At 41.8% G+C, this 21,957-nt stretch overlaps 1 protein-coding gene across 1 annotated transcript in view; it reads left to right on the top strand.

The window, feature by feature from the left end:
• LOC139442824 (uncharacterized) overlaps window positions 1-21,957 on the top strand; it is a 121,980-nt gene that overhangs the window by 561 nt on the left and 99,462 nt on the right. The window contains exons 2-12 of the mRNA XM_071223720.1: window positions 1,140-1,384; window positions 5,140-6,053; window positions 7,492-7,691; window positions 8,895-9,001; window positions 9,866-9,962; window positions 10,325-10,391; window positions 17,948-18,100; window positions 18,858-18,887; window positions 19,577-19,615; window positions 19,845-20,015; window positions 20,758-20,866. Coding sequence (XP_071079821.1) covers window positions 1,149-1,384; window positions 5,140-6,053; window positions 7,492-7,691; window positions 8,895-9,001; window positions 9,866-9,962; window positions 10,325-10,391; window positions 17,948-18,100; window positions 18,858-18,887; window positions 19,577-19,615; window positions 19,845-20,015; window positions 20,758-20,866 — 2,123 coding nt within the window. The 5' untranslated portion in view covers window positions 1,140-1,148. The remainder of the gene's footprint in view (window positions 1-1,139; window positions 1,385-5,139; window positions 6,054-7,491; window positions 7,692-8,894; window positions 9,002-9,865; window positions 9,963-10,324; window positions 10,392-17,947; window positions 18,101-18,857; window positions 18,888-19,576; window positions 19,616-19,844; window positions 20,016-20,757; window positions 20,867-21,957) is intronic.

Below are 21,957 nucleotides of genomic sequence, written 5' to 3'. Positions count from 1 at the left end.
ACATTATTAGACATTTTTTAATGGATAATTTTTCTTTCTTACATTCACAAATTTTTCACTTCTGACATTATCAGGTTACAGGAGACGTATATGGCCAAAAATGAGTGAAAAGGTCCTAATTCTTAAAATTACAGAGGGAATCTAACAATGAACAATTCCATGACTCAAGATGATTTTTGTACTTTCTCTATCAACATCTCCCGTAAAAGGCTCTCAATTTGGTCAAAGACTTGCTCATGTTCAAATATTTATACCCAAGGAAAAAAACACTCACTGAAAAAACCCTCTAAAATCTGCCTTTTTAACACATCGTAGTCCTACGTTCACATTTAATGTTATCATAATGACAAATATTTGACAAGAAGAGACATATAAAATACTTCACCTGAACAGTGTGCACTTGCAATATGAGAATTATGTGTTAAAAAAACATATCATTATATATAGACTGTATATTGTTATATGTCAACATTATCATTACATGAACAAGGGAGATTGTTCTATGGATATACAACTTCTTTATCCTTATGTATTTAACCTTCCAACTTCACATTTCTGTACATCACTTGCTTGTATCTACATCATTTGTACATCGAAACGTCACATTCATTGTAATAAAGAAAATTTATGTCCATGGAACTATCTCCCTCGTTCATCATACCAACTTCGAAATGCCACTGACAGGAGATATCATTACAAGTACAAACCTACGAACTCAAGTTACGGTTGAAAAGAAATGTGATACATCCAAGATAATCTCTTTTGTCATGAAATAGTGAAATTGATAACAAACTCAAGTACAGGTCTACTATAGTAGCATTCTTGGGAAATCTCATCTGACTTAAATTGTTGTCATGATATTTGAAAGAAAGTATATCTTGATCATCTTATCTAATAGTCATGAAATATTACATGACAGAGTAAACAACACAATGATGACAGGATTGTAAACGCCTTTGTGAATGGTTTTGTTGGAAAGTTGTGTGTCACTGCCTTGATGTCTTACGATTTGAAGTCAACATTCAAGAGATGCAATTATTTTCTTAAATATATAAGATGGGTGTAAGTAACTTAGCACCATTGTGTGTAATGTGTTTTAATCTTAAACATGGCTTAAATATATCATATTTTTTCCCCAGAAATTAAAAATGCCTTCCACCATTGCTCCAATCGAGCTGACAAGGAACAATTCCATCCGCCCTGCCAGTGGACTGCGATATGGAAACTTTGAAGGGGTGACACATCTTCCTCCACTAAACACTGGGGGGAGATACAGTGACTTCACCTCACTTAACAACCAGCAGATATACAAGACAGTGTGTGAGTGGTTTGAAGCATGGAGGCCCTGGCAGCAAAGAATCTCACTCTGTGGCATTGCAAACAGGTAAATAATAAGGAGTTTAACATGTTTTCAATGTTGAGATAGGTTAATCAAATTGGGAAAATTACATGCAGCTAAGATTGCCTTGCTGATCGGGGCTATGAGTAGAGAATGTTTTTATTTCTTTGTTTACAGATCTGTTGACGTAAAATAATATGAAAGTAGAAAAAAATAAAAATAAAGTTCAGAACTTTTTAATAATCGGCAGCAAGAGAAGAAATAACATTAAAGGAAAAAATACTCTGATTATGAGCTTAAGCAAAACAGTAAAGTTGTAAGTTGTAAATAGTCAACAGGTAAATGGTAGGAAGGGCTCCTACTAGTTTTGAATGCTATACATGATGTTTGGTGTGGGAAGTAACTCAGTTTGTAGTTCATTTGTGGCATGCTCTTGAAAAATGGTAGCAGCTGAATAAAATACAGCCTATTACTTCCCAGTTCATGTTGATGGTCGAAGATGGGATAATTTTTAAACTTATCCTATCTCACACAATGTGTTACTTTCTTGTCTTTCGATGCTTGTGTGGAAACATGCTAAAACAAAGATTCCAGCTTTACCCGAACACATCCCAGCATGAACATGGTCACCACCCAAACAAATGGGTCACGCACTGTAACCTACTTATTTACATGCATTAAAATTCACGACAATCAACTTGCTAATGCACCGGTTATGTCACACATTCTACAGGGAACTGGCTGCACATACATATTTATCTCTTCGGAAACATGGTTTAATGCTCAGCTCCCTAGGCTCGTCTCATCCATCCCGGATTAACAGGCCAAGGACCACAAAGCACTGGTCAGCTCGTGGGAGAATCTCAAACCTATGCCTTTCCCCCGACAATCCTTCTACCTCGCGTACTTCAAAAGGCAGCAACAACCAACCCCCTGCAACTACTTTTGGTAGTACCATATTGGCCAGCTCAAAGTTGGTTCACACTACTTGTAAACATCACAGTAGAAAGATACCATCCTCTTCCACTGTGAGCCGATCTTCTCCTCCAGCCTCACTCCCATCTGCTGCACCCATCACTGGACACCCTCCATCTCGGCCTTGTCCAAACAGAAGAGGAAGGCCTTTGAAGGTTACTGTCATGTACATGATATCACTTCCCCGATCACTACTTCTCCCCAACAAGTTGCCAGGTATTTACAGCACTTGAGGTCTACACAGAAGCTTAAAGGTTCCTCTCTGGCTACATATCTTGCTGATACCAACTTGGTAATTGCCACTACTACCCGCTGGAAGATCTCCATGATTGCAGAACAACAAGCTCTCATTCGATCCTACAGGTGTGCTGACCAATCGTCTCGGTTTTGTCCTCCAACTTGGGACCTCAGTGTCATCCTACGATATCTGGTTTCAGAGGACTATGAACCCTTGCAAGTGAATAGCATTGAGTATGTTACTGTGAAGATGGTGTTTCTTCTGGGCATAGCAACAGCTGCTTGAGTTAGCAAAAACATGCTCTCGATGTAACCAGACTCCATTTTGAGAGGCTGCGCCATGGGAAGGTCTACCTGGGATTTCATTGCAAAGAATCAACTTCTAGGCCAACCAGATTGGCTGTTCACCATCCCCTCTTTGGAATCCATCTTAAACCCAGGAGGCCATGAAGATATCTCCTTATGTCTGGTGAGAGCTCTCCACATTTACCTCAAGGCTTCTGAGACACTACAACGCTCCCAGAAGAGACTCTTCATCCCTCTATCCACGGTGATCACCACGGAATTCACCCATACCACGGTCTCCTTCTGTCTCTGTTCGGTGTTACTTCATGACTATACCTTTGCTGTATTGCCTCTTCCTATGACATCCAATCCACACGAGACAGGAACTGTCGCCTCCATGATGGCCTTGCACAGCAAATGCATGTTATCCACTATTATGGAAGGTTGCTTCTGGAAGTCTGACACAGTCTTCACTTCCCACTATCTACGTCTCAGTCACCGATGCACATGGCCATCAACAGTTTGGTCCTTTTGTCCTGATGGCAGCTCATCAGCACTGGTAACAATGCTGTGTACCCTCTACAGCAGCACAGTACGCCATATTGTGTATATACTGTATAAACACTGGAACGTCATTCTTTGTTTGTCATTATTACAACTCGGATTCCCAGAATGAGTTCCCTTTGGAGGGAGAAGCAACTCATCTGCAGAAACTCCAGTCATCAGCAATTTCGGCAGTGTCCTAAACCCTTACCTGCTCACCTCTGCCTTGTGCATGTGATGTCTTAGTATTGGTTTGAAGATCCTCTTATGGATGTTGTTGATCATTCCTCTTTTCCTCGCATGCTTCAATTCCGCATTTGTGATTGACAGCTTTGATGAAGCATTAAAAGGGATGCCAAACTGGCTCACCCTATTGTCCATAGTAGATAACAGGGTGGTCTGTCTTGGAGAACTGAGAGACTGGATACCACTTCCGGATTGGTTATAAGTCGCAGCTGAATAGATCCCTGGTCAAAGCTACATGGTCCTTCGTGTAATGTTGTCCTACTTGAATATATACGAGTTATACCCGATTTCATGATGTTATGTCTGACTAGTGTAAAGGGGTCACATCACCTGTTATGGTGTTTTCACCTATTCACAAGTTCTTGTCTTTCAGGCACTAGGCAGTGCTATAGTTTATTGTTTGTATGCCTGTTTAGCACCTGCTTCCTCGTGGACGTCTCACGGTTGTAGTCTAGACAGGCTAGGGTATCTGTGCCCCACTGTCCTACTATGGGAGAAATGCATTGTGTGAGATAGGATAAGTTTAATAATTTGTAGATTTATATTAAATTGTATATTTATATATACTTATCCTATCTCACATGCCATATCCCCGCCCAACCATCCCCTTATCACAGCTACTCTAGCCTGTCCGCACCAAGAAAGAGATTGATGTGGCAGGGGTAGTAAGGTGATCAAGTTGTGTAAGGTCAGAATGCACAGAATTATAGTGAGTGTCCCATTTGTATGGGTAGTGACCATAGTGATTGTGGGATGTATTCTGGCAAAACGTTTTCAGAAGCTGGAAACTTTGTTTTAGCATGTTTTCACACCAGGATCCGAAGAAGAATGAAGAAATGCATAGTATGAGTTTGGATAAGTGTATAAATATACAATTTAAGGTAAAATTACAATTTTTTTCCCTTACCCAAATTCTAAAATGTATGAAAAAATCTGTGATAAAGCAAAAAATAAAAACATTCTGGCCTTAGGTGTGTTCAATACAGCAATATTTTGATATGAATATCATTTTATCAATAAACACAGATTGGAGTAGAGATCTTAACAGGGGTAGAATTTAACATTTGTAGTCCACTAGTCCTTACAATGATAGCATATAGTGAGACCCTTAAAAATGGCGACCCGTGAAGATTCGGGGTAGAATAAGTCTTCAGAAACCCATGCTTGCCGTAAAAGGCGACTATGCTTGTCGTAAAAGGCAACTAACAGGATCGGGTGGTCATTCTCGCTGACTTGGTTGATGCATGCCATCGATCCCAATTGCGTAGATTGAAGCTCATGATATCAATCACTGGATTGTCTGATCCAGACATGATTATTTACAGACTGCCGTCATATAGCTGGAATATTGCTGAGTGCGGCGTTAAACATCAAACAAACAAACTTAAAAATGGCAAATTTCTACTAGTCCTTGTGATACCTTAACTATTGGGCAGTTTGGCAAGGACTTCAGGACTAGCGCCAATTTCTAATGCTGGTCTTAATGACTTTCATGTGTTCTCTTTCCTGTGCAGGTGCTCTGCTCATCAGCTTGACATCTTGGCAACCACGTTGGAACCAGTGCGTCATCGTGATTATGTCACTGCGTCACGTCAGCGATATCCGTCAGCTTCCTTCAGAAGAGTCCAGGAAGTCCACAGGATACATCTTGACTCTTTACAAAACAGAAAGTCTCAGAAGAAGAAGAAATCCAAATCACCAGGTCGTGATCAAAATGTCAAAAGTAAAGCTGAAACAGTTGAAAACCCCAAGACCCCAGCATCAAGTCAGAGTGAGCGTAAGATTAGGAGAGTTAGTAGAGCCAATTCTAAGTTATCATCCGTTTCGGTGACATTTGCAGATGACGTTAAACCTGACAAAGAAGAAATCCCCCCCAAAACACCTGTTCAAGTTTTAGACTCTTTTGCTGACGAGCTAGCAAAGGGAATATTACAATCATCTTTTCAGGACGTGGCAATGATTGAAAAAATTGAAAAAAATGAATTATCAAAATCAAAAGTGCAAGACGGATCTGTAAACAGTGCAGGGGAGAATGGTGATAGTGAGTTGAAGACTGAGGAGGGAACTGTGGAAGAAGACGAAGATGAAGGTGAGGAGGAGAAGCGCCTGGATGTTGAGAGTATGGATTCGGATGTGGAGAACACTGAGGTGTATAGACTAGAGGACAGTGATCCACAGGAGGGCAACGCTCCAGCAACACCCAGTATGGAAGGGGGGCAGAGTCTCAAGGTTGATCAGAAGTTCCTCCTGAAGAAGTATGGCAGAAGGAAAGGACGTACAAAGTTCCTGGGGGGCAGCATTCAGCTGAATACGGGGTCCCGGAGGAGCAGTGCTAGTGTCAGGACAACCTCCAGCAGGTTCAGGAGTAGTGCATTCGGATCCTCCGCAGTCAGTACTCTTGAATTCTTCTCTCCCAGGCGTGTGCTAGGTATGTACATAGTTAGCAAGGATGAGTATTGCTTGTTGAAGTTGTGTTGTGATGTATCAATACATATCCAGTGTTCAAAATCTATGTGGGTCCTGGGAACCTTTACGTTTGCTCCTGTAGGGACTGTCTAACTCTTCTGGACTGCCTCCGTAGTCTAATCTATAAAGTGTCTGGCTGGAGAGCAGAAGTACCATGGTTCGATCCCCATCCACATACGGAAAAAAAGGTGTTAAACAATGGTACTTGTTGTAACACTGCCTGGCGCTCGGCATAAGTGAGTGAGTGAGTATGGTTTTACGCCGCTTTTTAGCAATATTCCAGCAATATCATGGCGGGGGACACCAGAAATGGGCTTCACACAATGTACCCATGTCGGGAATCGAACCCGGGAATTCAGCGTAACGAGCGAACGCTTTAACCACTAGGCTACCCGACCGCCCCGGCGCTCGGTATAAAGAGGATAAAGCAAGGACGGGTCAGCTTGGAGTCAGTCAAACATTTGGAGTCATTTTCTGTAAAGTCCCATTTTCAGACGTATAACTGTTTATGTAATTGCAGTTTTTAGATATAATGTCAGATTAATTGAACTCAGACATGTATGCAAAAATGTTTTAAAATATTGCTTTACGAACTGACAGGAGAAAGATTTTTTTGTACAGTCCACACAAATGGCAATTTTTATTGAAGTAAGTTGATGTCAAACGTCTTTCTTTATGACGTCACAGCACAATTGTATCCTAGCATCCATAAGGTCCATTTTCTCCTTGTGGTCTCTAGCTAGTAGTCCCTTGAACTGTGTGCGTTCATGTTCTGACAAGGTATTATCAATTCATATTCGACTATGACCCAGTGGCGTAGAAGTAATGTCAGTGGGTGGAGATTAAATGATGCAGAGGATTGATTGATACCAGGCTGAAGAGGTTACACTTTCTTCTGACTTTCACTTTATTTAAATCTGGAAATGTTGGAAATCAACTATGTAAATCATCTTAAAATGGTACCAGTAAATGTATAAATGTACAAGTGAGTGAGTAAGTTGGGTTTGATGCCACCAGTTATATCATGGCATGGTTGTTCGCTCGTCACACTGAGGACCCGGGTTTCGAACCGCGACATGGGACACACTGTGTGAAGCCCATTTCTGGTGCCATGATATTGCTGGAATATTGCTAAAGGCGACATAAAACCATACTCACTCACTTAGTCATGGCATGTCAGCTTACTGTTGGAGGAAAGCCTGAAGTAATGCAGGTCCCAGATTTTGGTGAACTTATAGTCATAGGTTTCTGGCGTTTCATGCATTTCTGCACAAAGTATTGCGGAGCCTTAGATGACTGAGCCACCCATGCCCCCTATAATTCAGTCAAGATGTATACTTGTTAAAACAAAAGAAGCCATGACAGCTAAATATGGGATGATGCTGATCTCACTGCTCCAGGTGGACCGATGCAGTGTGAGATCCGACAAGGACCAGTACAGAAGCCTGTGGGCGTGGCGGACATCCCCGTGCCCCTGACCCAGTCCTACAAGAGTGTCAAGTGGTGGCCCGAGACCCCCAACACTGGCAGGGCTTTCAAGAAGGCAAAGCGATCAGACTTGTCAGGCAATTTCAGAGATCAGCTGGCCCAGATTTGGGAGGTAAGTACTGAAAATGATCTTTGATGCTTGTCAGGAACTAATCATGTAAAGCACATATAGCTTGTTATTTTGGTAGGCTGTGTAATATTTACTAGGGATGCCGCAGTACGACTATATCATGATACATATCATGACACTTTGTTCATGATGCGTTTCACAATACATTCATTTACTTTGCTGCAATTTTGCCTGATTTTTTTTTATTTCATGGGGTATAAACGCTATTTAAAAGGCTTGAAACTTCCTGAATATCTGGTCTCATATTTGAAAATAAAAATATCTCATTTCAATGGACAATTTGCCTAATATGTACAATTGTTTCGGTTCTTTTAAACATTTGTTCACCTCTACCATGTCTTCATCGTGTTCAGGGTGCTGATGCTAATACCACTATGTCCAATACATGTGAGATAACTGATATGTATAAGGCCAGACCAATAACTGAATGCTATAAGTATAGAATACTAAACAAGCTCCAGTGAAATACCAATTTTATGAAATGAGTGAAAAGTGAAACTGACGAGTGAAATCGAGTCAGATACCAGAACTATTCATGAGTTTTTGTAATTTGTTGAGCAATGCCATGTGATGTCATCCTAGCAATGGGGTTGCTGGGGTCGTCGGGTGTGAATAAACTCCTCTCAGTGATCTATCATCTCTACACGCAAAGTCGTTGAATAAGCCCAGGGATGTTGGGAGTTTTCGACACTTGTTAGTGAAACTTGTTCCCGCAGTACACAAGCACACACTTTTGTCTTACACAATTACTAATACAGCTGTATGTTTATTAAGCGGGTGATCTCTTCGTGGGCGAGTAATAGTATCTTGGTTTTAAATATCTTAAATATTTCAAGTGTTTTATAGGAAATGAACCACCAATTTATTTTGTTCTCCTGCCTCAAGAAATAGATTTGTATGTCCTAATCACCATTTAACATTTCAGAGGAAATTTAATATCAGAAGTAACTGTTTATTACTTGTAACAAATGCTATATTTGGGATTGTGTATTCATGTTTATTACTTTTCTGCTTACTGACACCTGTATGTCTCTTATTAATTTTGAGATAGTTTTCTTTAGTGTAAATTGATTTATTAAGTGTTTTAAAGTTTCAGGTATCAATAGTGGTGATGTGTATTTCTGTATATGATCCCAACTTACCAGTATGACACAACACTAAACAATTCTTTCATTCTCCCCCTAGTGGCTGTCTGAGTGGGAGGAGTTTGAGCGTATAGCGTTACTGAGGGAGATCGTCAAGGTGTGTTCCTTGATGCTGCTGGAGTACCTCGTCTCACACATCAACCAGAAGTAAGAATATACCAAATATGGCAATAGACATCCAGGTCGTGTTAATTGAGCATGATACGTTTTTTAATTTTAGCTCACCTGACGAAAAATCAAGTGTTGATACCATCTCCACAGAAACAACAGGACCAATGATGCTGAAACTACACATGACTGTTTCAATCAATGATAACACCATAATTTGTCCAAGAAGTTCAAATCTGATTTTCAAAATGGCCACCATGGCGGCCATCTTGAAAAAGATTTTTTAGGGTCATTACTTAGTTAGTTTTTGTTGAAAATGTAATGAAACTTGATGTATATTTAGTTAGTAGTGGGACTTTGTTTTTTCTGATGTTTCTTGATATTAAATTTGTCCTTGATGTTTCCTTTATGGCATAATATACTAGTTCATTTATAATGCACCTATTTCCATAATCAAATATTATGCTGGAAGTGCAGACAACATGGACCAGAGAGGGCAGTTCAGTAGAAAGCTTGGTGGAAGAGATAGGTCTTGATTATGTTCTAAAAGCAGAGGAGGTAGGACATTCACAGAGATCAGAAGGTAGATTGCTCCAATTAGTGGCCGCAGTGAAGGACCATGCTTTTAAACTCTCTGGAAATGTTCTGAGAGAGTTGAACTTTGGATGGTATGTTTTGATGACATTAAATTATGTTCAAATCTAATGAATTAGTGTTTGATTTTAGTCTTCAATATTTATGCAGAAAATATTTGAATATCAGACTCAGTGCTGACAACAACTCTGTTGATGATTTAAACTGTTTAAATCATATCCAGGTGATCTTCAATGCATATTTTCTTGCTTTGTGAAAGAGGCCATTCATTTAGGAGCAATTGTTTCATGAATTGAATTTTCTTCCCAGGATTCGTGATGAGACTGACATCAACAGGTTGATGGATCGGACATTGTTGTACATATTCTCCTGCCTGTCAGCCCGGGAGATAGATGTTGCCTCGCAGGTAAACACAAACTAACAATAATAGCAATTATTTAACTCTTATGAATACAGCGGAAGCATGTGGACTCAGAGCTCAGTCCTATTCAGACAGAGGCCAGGATAAGCAAGTGTATATTGAGAATTATGTCCCTTACTGGCACAATGTATCCCTGAAAATCGAACCCATTGACAACCATGACAACCATTTATTAATTTTAAGAGTCCTGTTTGACAGATTCCACTGAAGTAAATCTGTTAATGTTCACAGCCTCATTCACATTGAATTGTTTTGATTAGTGAATGTCCAGATTAACAACTAATTGTGATGGACTAATGCCCTTTGTTCAGATGCTAATTAAGACTTTCCTGGTTTTCTGCTGTCAGGTGTGTCGCAGATGGCGGTTCCTCTGTGCTACTGATGAACTCTGGATGCTCAAGTGTCTTGAGATGGGTGAGTTAACTCAATATTAATTGTTTTACATCTGTTAAGAATCTTGGCATTCTATTGGTTCATCCGTACTACGTGACAAAACAATACATTTCCATGTAGACCCCCAAATCATATGCATGATATGAGTGACACTGACCTCGAATATTGACTCATCACATGATGAGTATTGAATCTGTCATGTGATGAATATTGACTCGTCCGTTAGAAAACAAGATTGAATCTGGAACTAAAACTTTATGGTTTACAGCGATGTTACTGGAATGAAACAAGGGATGGTTCAAAGGCTTCATAAACTTTAAAGTGAATTTCAGGAAAAGAAAATGAATGATAACTCTTAATGAGGTCCTTACCAGGTTGGCAACTGGTTTCTTCCGCCACCGGCCGTCCCTCCCCACGACTCTCCTGTCGGCTGTCGCCTCGAGCTGTTTTAGAAAACTTAGGATCAACACTTCTTGGACCGCTGGGTTATTCAAACACTTTGTTACAGGGACCAATTACCCTTAATTGCACAACCACCTCTCACTCTATCGCCCTTCAACTACCATACGCGCTTGGTTCCTTTACAGGACAACTTTTTCAACGGTCGTCATTACCAGTGGAAAGTCCTTCCATTTGGCATCTCTACTGCCCGTGGCTTTTCACTCGTATCACTAAACCCCTGGGGATGTTCCTACACATGTAGGGGATCCTCTTCAGTTTGTACAGCGACGACCGTCTGATGAGCGATCCCTCATTTCAGTTGCTTCACGAGCACATTGGATTTACCCACCGGTATCTTCAGCAGCTCAGTTGGCAAATCAACCTTGAGAAGCTTGTGTTGGTTCCCTCCAAGACCCTTCACTTCATCAAGGGACTATTTGACACACATCGAGATCTTCTCCTCGTTCTCGATCTTCCATCTCTTGTTTAGGCAGGCCTGTCATCAGGACTCCTAAATAACAATTTGCAACACCAGCTTGGCCTGCTCACATCAGTGCAGGATTCGACCCGCCGTTGACACCTGCAGTTACATCCTCTGCAGGTCTTTCTTCAACCATGGTTCGATTGGGACATGCCGGACAAGGTGGTGTCTCTCGCAGCCTCGCTTTGACCCTACCTCCATTGGTGGCCCCTCGAGTCGGACAATTTTGACAGGGTCTCTTTGACCGACTCCATTCCCACTCACCACTTGTTTGTGGATGCATCAAATGAAGGGTTGGGGCCCATCCTGGGGACCTGCAGGCCTCAGTATTGTGGACCGCCCAGTTTCTCTCACAGCTCTTTGGAGTCATATTGGCCAATCAAATGTGGGGGACGATATTTCGCGGAACTCGCCTCATGACGAACTCACGTTCATGTTCTATCGTCTCATAGACGACATCCAATCGGAGGTGTGAATTCATCACATTCCGAGCATTTCCTACATTTTCACAGACCCCCTATCTCGCCCCCATGGAGAGGCAGTTACATCCGGAGGTTTTCAAGAGGATTTGCAAGATCTTCAGCTACCCATATGTTGACTTGTTTGCCACACGTTACAACCACCAGCTTCAGACGTTCGTATCTCTGGCTATGCACTTGCCATTGAGTAGAATGGCCAACACATGTATGTGTTTCCACCTCTGGCACTCCATGTTCTCCGGATACTGGCCTACTGGCCTCTACAGATTCTTTTAGTCGCACCTTAGTGGCCCAGTTGGACATGGTTTTTGCATTTGCTCCGACTGGCCGGAGAGCCAGACATAAAATTTCCAACTTTCCCAGTCTGCTCAGAAATGCACACACTTGTCAACCACACCCATACCCAGAGATCTATGCATGTCGTCCATTTGCAGAACACATTGACAGCGAGGGGTATCTCTACTGTGTCAGCTCTTGCTATTTGTCAGACACACTGCCCTTCTACGGCCTCCTTGTATTACCAGAAATGGTTATCTCGTGTGGCTCATTGATGTCAACATGATATGGATCCTACTATGGCTTCTACTCCATTCATAGCTTATTTCTGAGTCTTTTTACGTGAGACAAAACACCCGTTAGGCGGAACCATTGCCAGTTATGTCTCGGCCATCCGTCGCTTTCCTATGGGGTTACCGTAAGGATGATCAGTGATTAAAGTTTTGACCTCAAGCCTGGGACGGGACTGGTTCTATCTCACCTCCTCATTTCTCCCTACACACATCTTTCTGATGCAGAATTGGTGCCTCTTACGCAGAAGACTGCCTTTCTCCTGTCCTTGGCCACTGCGGCATGTATGAACCACAGGCTCTCGATGTCAGGTGTGGAGGTACATCTTGGCCTAATGTGGGCTTTTATTGCCAAAAATCAATTGCCTGGTCAGGCGGATCTCACTTTCACTATTGCTCCGCTGTCTAATATCTTTGGGTCTAGTGACATCTCCCTATATCATGTTCATGCATTATGTCATTATATTGACGTCACTCATCATTTTCGGCATCGAGGTAAACACCTTTTCCTCCCGACCACCGAGGAGGGTTGACGGAATATCTCCAAGTATACCACCATTATGTTCCACCATTCTTAAGGCTTACACCCTCACTGGTTTGGATCCACCTTGAGCTTCCCATCCACATGTACTTCAGGCGTTAGCATCCTCAATGGCACTACACACAAACGACTCCACTTTCACCAACTCTACCGGGATCTGTCCGTTGAGGATGTCGATGGAGTCCACCAGCTGGGTCCCCCCGCCTTTGCACAACTCGTCGCCCCTCCCAGTTGCAACTAACAGGTTCGGGTGGTCAGGTTAGTTGACTTGGTTAATGCATGTCATCGTATCCCAATTGCATAGATCAGTGCTCCTAATGACAACCACTAGATTGTCTGGTCCAGACTCGCTTATGTACAGACCACCGTCATACAGCTGGAATATTTCTATTTTGGGCATTAAAAAAGAAAGAAAGAAACAAAACACAAGGTTGAAGACTTGGACTGACCTGTTCTCCTGGATGTAAATCACAGGTAAATCTACAGGTATGCCTGTCTTCATTCCTTTACCTGTATAAAACGTCTTGCTGGTGAAAAGGTCCCCTTGCAACTCGGTGCTAACACGACCTATGGCCTCAATCCTCGGTTCTCTTAATGATTTTATATGTTTATCAACACCAGGCTAAACATGCCTTCCTTTAAAAGAGTCTTATATTGATTAACTGATTAGTTGTGTGTTGATGATAAAGAATATTGATTTATAATCATGTGTAATTAATGAACTGAGCCATTAATCTTTCCTGGTCATTGAATTCTGCCTTGTTACTTGTTCGGTCTGATCATTACTAGGATATTGATTTTATTGACAATGTTAGATGTGCCGATAAGGTAAATAGCATTGATTTCTGATTAAGTAATGATCATCACAGTGATGATGTTAGATTGAAGTGTAAGTTGAAAGATTTAAACACCACAATCTTTCCTTGACTGCATGATTTCGTTTAATAATTACAGCATGAATTGAAGGTTCCTGTGCCCCAAACATATCCAATGAAATATGTCCAAATCAGACTTTGTCAAATTCGGATTTCGGTGAAAACCAGACTTTTTCTCCAGTCCCCACAGTTCCTCAATAAATTATCATTACTCAAACTGACCTACAACTCGCTAAGTCAGACTTTTTACACTTCGGATTTTGGACCAGAATTATGGTCCCAACAACCAATATACTGTTGTAAAGAGTGAGTGAGTGCGTGAGTGAGTGAGTGAGTGAGTGAGTTGGGTTTAACACCGCTTTTAACAGTATTCCAGTTATATCATGGCACGTCAGCTTAATATGTCAGGAAAGCCTGAAGTGATGCAGGTCTCAGATGTTTACCACTTCGGTGAAACCCACGAGCATTGGTATGGTGCTGACAAACCTAGAAACATAATTGGGGCGAACTGGGATTCGAACCCACAATCATAGGTTTCTGGCGTGCCCAAGGGACGCAACTCTGCACAGCGAATCTCGGGGCCTTAGACGACTGGGCGCACCCATGCCCCCCCAATTGCAAAGAAGCTGTATAAATCAGACTGTACCAGACTGGACCAGCAAAACAGACTGTGGCATGAAATCAATCTTGCTGACAAATTCTGCATGGAATCTTTCAAGGACTGGATAAGAAACTATTAACTGTGCATGAATCAGATTCATTTAGTTGGGTGTAACAGCTGATCATGTGACACATTAATAACAGCAGAGACCATATAATATTGATTATATGGTCTCTGTTAACAGACATAATGCAATGCAATGTACAGATAATCAGGAATCAAGTACTTAATAACACCCACAGACATGAAAACACAGTGTGTTTATCTCATTGGGAGCCCAGTTTGCAAGCATAAATGTGATTATATAACAATCAGCACAGAGCTGGTGTATATCCCACTACATACTTATAGCACTGACTTAGCACACTTATAATCCCATGATCTCCAATGGAGCACAAGGAATTAGACATAGGCACTGCCAGGGGAAGGTATGCAGGCTCTCAGTTTGGGCTAATTCTGACGAAGGAAACACGGTTTGTTTCAGTTCTATCAGTCATATTAGATTTCTGGGCCCTGATCCACAAAGCAGTCAATCTATTATTGAACTGTAGCAGGAATACCTCTATGAATGCTTTCTGGATTGGTGGGTACAATGTGTGAAGCTCATTTCTGGTGTCCCCCGCCGTGATATTGCTGGAATATTGCTAAAAGCGGCGTAAAATCATACTCACTCACTCATTTCTGGATTGGAGCCCTGTGCCCTTGTTATTGAGACCTCACACAAGGTATTTTGGTGGCTATATGTTACACACAACCAACTTCTTCCCAATGACTTCTATAGTAATGTTAGGCATTCAACAGCTATTACCTGTACGTGTGTGCACAGTTTGGCCTTGGAGCTGCAACAAAAACAAAAAACATGACTAGCTTAGCCAGATCTTTTTCCAAGTACAAGAAGCAAAACACACAACTCCCATTTTCGCACCAAATGTCACTTACTTGAAAATATCTGTGGTCACATTCAGCATAAGTCATGTTGAAAAATAACTGGACGGATGTACATTTCAAAAACATAAAAATCTTACACAAGATCATCCAACCACAGCTGCCAGATGATTCAATCTGCACTTAAGGCTCTCTACGAAAACTACTTGTTGAACGACAGATGCTTATTTGGTGTAGTAGAACCTATATATGGGCCCCCAGGACCTTCATTGCCTGAAGGTAGCATCATTGTCCCCAGGACCTACATTGCCTGAAGGTAGCATCATTGTGCCCAGGACCTACATTGCCTGAAGGTAGCATCATTGTGCCCAGGAACTACATTGCCTGAAGGTAGCATCATTGTGCCCAGGACCTACATTGCCTGAAAGTAGCATCATTGTGCCCAGGACCTACATTGCCTGAAAGTAGCATCATTGTCCCCAGGACCTTCATTGCCTGAAGGTAGCATCATTGTGCCCAGGACCTACATTGCCTGAAGGTAGCATCATTGTGCCCAGGAACTACATTGCCTGAAGGTAGCATCATTGTCCCCAGGACCTATATTGCCTGAAGGTAGCATCATTGTCCCCAGGACCTACATTGCCTGAGGGTAGCATCATTGTCCCCAGGACCTACATTGCCTGAAGGTAGCATCATTGTGCCCAGGACCTACATTGCCTGAAGGTAGCATCATTGTGCCCAGGGCTTACATTGCCTGAAGGTAGCATCATTGTCCCCAGGACCTACATTGCCTGAAGGTAGCATCATTGTGCCCAGGACCTACATTGCCTGAAGGTAGCATCATTGTGCCCAGGACCTACATTGCCTGAAGGTAGCATCATTGTGCCCAGGACCTACATTGCCTGAAGGTAGCATCATTGTGCTCAGGATCTACATTGCCTGAAGGTAGCATCATTGTCCCCAGGAACTACATTGCCTGAAGGTAGCATCATTGTGCCCAGGAACTACATTGCCTGAAGGTAGCATCATTGTGCCCAGGAACTACATTGCCTGAAGGTAGCATCATTGTCCCCAGGACCTACATTGCCTGAAAGTAGCATCATTGTGCCCAGGACCTACATTGCCTGAAGGTAGCATCATTGTGCCCAGGAACTACATTGCCTGAAGGTAGCATTATTGTGCTCAGGACCTACATTGCCTGAAGGTAGCATCATTGTGCCAAGGACCTACATTGCCTGAAGGTAGCATCATTGTGCCCAGGACCTACATTGCCTGAAGGTAGCATCATTGTGCCCAGGACCTACATTGCCTGAAGGTAGCATCATTGTGCCCAGGACCTACATTGCCTGAAGGTAGCATCATTGTCCCCAGGACCTTCATTGCCTGAAGGTAGCATCATTGTGCCCAGGACCTACATTGCCTGAAGGTAGCATCATTGTCCCCAGGACCTACATTGCCTGAAGGTAGCATCATTCTCGCCAGGACCTACATTGCCTGAAAGTAGCATCATTGTCCCCAGGACCTACATTGCCTGAAGGTAGCATCATTGTGCCAAGGACCTACATTGCCTGAAGGTAGCATCATTCTCCCCAGGAACTACATTGCCTGAAGGTAGCATCATTGTCCCCAGGACCTACATTGCCTGAAAGTAGCATCATTGTGCCAAGGACCTACATTGCCTGAAGGTAGCATCATTGTCCCCAGGACCTATATTGCCTGAAGGTAGCATCATTGTGCTCAACCACTGCATTATAGTTTGTCTGGTTCAGACTTGATTATTTCACAGGCCACTATGTATACCATTTGATATTGCTGACGTGAATGTATAACATTCACTCACTCATGAATTTACGCTTCCCTTAGAAGGTGAAAGGTATAGAAAGTTAGTATGATGGTATGTTAGTAAAGTCAGTTATTTCTCATATGGACTGTACTTGCTGTGAATTAGTAGATATTGCTTTACTCTGTGTCAGCATTTTTGCAGTTATTTCTGATATGGAATGTACTTGCTCTAGTTAATAAGTAGATATTGCTTTGCACTGTGTCAGCATTTTTGCAGTTATTTCTGATATGGACTGTACTTGCTGTGAGTTAGTAGATATTGCTTTACGCTGTGTCAGCATTTTTGCAGTTATTTCTGATATGGACTGTACTTGCTCTAGTTGATAAGTAGATATTGCTTTGCACTGTGTCAGCATTTTTGCAGTTATTTCTTATATGGATTGTACTTCCTGTGAGTTAGTGAATAGATATTACTTTACGCTGTGTCAGCATTTTTGCAGTTATTTCTGATATGGACTGTACTTGCTGTGAGTTAGAGAGTAGATATTGTGTTGGACTGTGTCAGCATTTTTGCAGTTATTTCCGATATGGACTGTACTTGCTGTGAGTTAGTAGATATTGCTTTACGCTGAGTCAGCATTTTTGCTGTTATTTCTGATATGGACTGTACTTGCTGTGAGTTAGTAGATATTGCTTTATGCTGTGTCAGCATTCTTGTAGGCATCTGTTTTTGAAATGGTACCTGAAGGAATCCCCAGGGTATTACTTACTGACTCCTACGACATATATTGCTGATTCGGGAAACTTGGTGTCAATCATTCCCTCACTCACCCCGTCACTGTAGTCTGTCTTGCTGTGGTGTTTAGGTGAGCACGAGGGCGTGGACAACATCACAGGTCTGGTGTTGGAGGCGAACAGTCTGTCTCGTGTCGTGGACTGGAAGCTGGCGTACATGGAGCTGACCCAGCTTGTACACACAATGAAGCAGGGCCTGTCAGTTCCCCAGGACATACAGCTCAGTAAGTACAGCATGGCTACAGCATTGACCTGGTGGTGGCGGGCAGGTTAAGGCAATTCAAGGTGGAAATAACAGGGGTCTGAAATAATGGTTTACTCCCAACAAGCCAGGTGGACTAGTGACTCATACATTCAACTTGCCAGTTTTGAAAATTGCAAGCCTTCATTTGTGACTACATTCTGGAGTAGATAACAAACAAATTATCCCTTATCCGCTGGCATTGGATACCAAATTCCTGGTGAACTGGCAACTCTAAACAATTAATAGTTACCACCAATTTTGGTTAGTGTAGCAGTAATTAATGTTTTATTGGACACCTGGGTGAGAAGGAATAAATTTCACCCATCCTGGCAGGACCCGTGATGATTCCGGGGTAGAGTAGGTCTTCAGCAACCCATGCTTGCCATAAAAGGTGACTATGCTTGTCGTAAAAGGCGACTTACGGGATCAGGTGTTCAGGCTCGCTGACTTGGTTGATGCATGTCATCGATCCCAATTGGATGGATCGATGCTTATGATATTAATCCCTGGATTGTCTGGTCCAGACTCTATTATTTACAGACCTTCGTCATATAGCTGGAATATTGCTGAGTGCGGCGTTAAACAACAAACCAACAAACCAACCAACCATCCTGACAGAAATCTTACCAGGCACGGGATACCAGGCAGGCAGCTTTGTTGGGCACTGTTGATCCCTTACATGAACACATTATATGATGTTTTATGTTTCACATGGCCATTTTTGTGTCCTCCTTCAGGTGGTGATGAAGATGGCGCTTGTCAAAAGGGTAAGTCAGTCTCAGGTCACAGAGTTCACATCATTAGGAGATGATGCACTGTGCTAGTTGAAGATGGAGCTGAAATGAATTTGGAACTGAATGCACAGGCTTCTGATTAACCAATCAGAATTGAGTATTTCCAAAGTCCTGGTAGAATATGATTTAACTGTTATGGAGCATTTTTCTTTATCCCTACTTCAACAGATATAGATTGATTGAGACTTAATTCTATTTGTAGGCAGCCATACATGAAGGATCAGTGCCAAATAATTTGATTCTTCTAATTTCAGACTTTCAATTGTGAGCAAAATTGGCCATAAATGAATGAAAAGAAATATTCTCTTCAGCTTGAAAGATGGGACTTACTTAAATGCCTTATTTTGAAGATAATCTTTATCTTATTCACAAATCAAGAAACTGGAAAAATATGTTTTCCTCTTGTATCTCCAAAGTCATTCAATCTTTTGTCTTGGATAAGGTTGGTAAATAGATATGGCGAGTTTTGTTTGTTGGTGTCCTTATGCTATATTCGCCTGTTGAACTGGTTCGACAGTAGCAACACGGCTAGTGACACACTCTGTCGAACTGGTTCGACAGTAGCTTTGAGAGCTTTAAGAGAATTGCTGTTATTAAACATCAGTTTGTAGTTTGTACCATGAATACCTGCACTTACCACTGTTTTGGTATTTTTCATTCAGAGGACGGAATGAAAGGTTACAAAAGGGGTCAGCGTGTCCGTAAGTGTTCAGTGAGTGAGGGAGTGAGTAATTATTGCTGAACTCTGCTTCAGCTATCTTGCACCTGTCAATGGCGGGATGTTTTATGAAGATTGATGCAAGTAGTTACAGCAATTAACACTTGGTGTATTATACAGATATGATGTATTTGACATATAAGATATAAAACTTAACCTGCTTATCACAAATATATTTTCTATACTGTCACCTGACATGTTGCATTTTGAAGCCAAAGTCAAGCTGGGTGTTGGTGAGCCAATACGATCACGCAAAGGGCAGACAACTCTGAGGTATCTTTTATCTGAGGAGGAGGAGGATGACAGTTCTGACAGTTCATTGGATGAAGATTTATCTCCCTTTATGGCTGAATATGCCCTTCAGACTGAACCACAGCCCCAAGGTAAATATGAGTGTGAGTCAAATGAGGCTTTCTAGGTTGCCATGGCAACAAAGGAGTCCCTGAGGGAAGTATTTCACCATGGCTAAGACCTGGGTATAGAAGTTAGGTGGGTGTACCAAGTTGGGTGATGTTGGGATGGTACTGATATTTCCTTACCGGGTACCCGACCCCCTATTACCAAAACTACCTGGATACCCACTGTAGGTCTCAAGAGTTGGGAACAAAATGTCTGATTGGGAATTGTTTTACCGAGGCTCTGGCAAAAACTGTTTAGATACATCATGTACATGTAGCAAACGATCAGATCACGCATACACTGAAGATGACTGAAGCTTTATCTTTATTCAAACATTTACAAGTAAAAAAGACTTGTAGTGTAACCACTGAGCAGTAGTGAATTTTTTGTCATTACACAACATATCACGTGACTAACCACAGGTTGGGGTAGTACTGTGGGTACCCGGGTCCTGCTCCGGACCCACCCGACCCGAGTACCTGAGTTACCCGTCCCAGCCCGAGTATAAACTGTGCCTCAATTCGGGATCTCCTCTCACATTAAGCTGACATGTCATGATATCACTGAAATATTCTTCGAGGATACTTTAATTTTGGCCAATCAATCTCTCATTTGAATTTGCAAGAAGGCGAAATGATGTTTTCATTGTTCATTATTTAGTATAAAACAGTATAAAGATGACTGTTTTGTTGATCAAATTACATATGTAGTATTCCTTATTTTCAGTGAAGTATTCGTACCAGCCTCGATATCGCAAGTCTTCCCGCACAAGGAAGGTGAAGGATGCCGACAAAGATGTGAAGGATTCCATACAAGAAGAGGAAGAGAATGGAGAGTGAGTTTAGTCCATGTCTTATAACATTAAATAAAATCCTACATCAGTTCCCTCATCAGTGAGTGTTGGAGGGAGGGAGAAAGGGAGGGAGATTGATTTGTTTGGTTTCCTAGTCAACAGTAGTCATCTTTAACATGGGAGCATGTCAATATTGGAGTCAGAACTAGGCAAATAAGCGACTGACAGTAGTAGGCACACCCCGGTGCACTGGTGACTCAGCACTACTGCCACAGGCTAATTTGCATATCATGTGACCGGACTTTTCTCTTGTTTGTAAACCAACACACTTTTTCAGAAATCTGTACAGAACGGAGTAATGCAAGTATCTGGGGGCGCTTTACATATTGTTTTGCATAATTATACAGATATGCTACTTCACCTGCGACAGTGAGTTGAATGACAATGTATATTTATTCATCAAAGTGACCATATCGCTAGCTCTCCATTGGGCTTCGATGGCAGCACGTGGAGCCATACAACCAATGTAAATAAAGAATAACCATGCAAAAACAAGTAGATTTTCACGTAGTAGCATACTTTCTTAATGAACCGTAAACATCCTTTGACATTTGTTAATGAAAATGTGTAGACTTGTCAAACATGAAATGGATGAAAAACAAATGCACTATCTTGAATGGACTGTGAAAGATGTGACGAATCGTCACATGGCAATAGCCTGTGGCAGAGGTACGCATGGAACTCTGGGTAGGAGTGTGAGTAATAGGAACATTGAGAGTGTGTGACTCTCAGGGTACAGTGCAAGGGATTTTATCAGGTTGTTTCAATGCCTTACCTGATTTCTAGATCTGTGTATTGCCCCAAAAATATTTATTGCAATATATTGCAGAACATATAGTGATATATTGGCATCTAAAGTGTTTGACAGTGATTGTGAGAGATTGTACATGCAGATCATATTTTCTTCAAACTAAGGTAAATATTACTCAGGGTGATTAGTCACTGCCAATTTGAAGTCATGGATCCTGGGGAGATAAGAACGTGAGGGAAATATCACTTCTGCATTTCTGACATTTTGGATGGGAAACATCATTTGTGAATGAATTTCTGTGTAGATTGTAGGTTTAACAATA

Source organism: Haliotis cracherodii, unplaced genomic scaffold (genome assembly GCF_022045235.1).
Source record: "Haliotis cracherodii isolate W230 unplaced genomic scaffold, xgHalCrac1.p SCAF_5, whole genome shotgun sequence".
Lineage (NCBI taxonomy): Eukaryota > Metazoa > Mollusca > Gastropoda > Lepetellida > Haliotidae > Haliotis > Haliotis cracherodii.
This window is presented reverse-complemented; position numbering and strand designations above follow the sequence as displayed.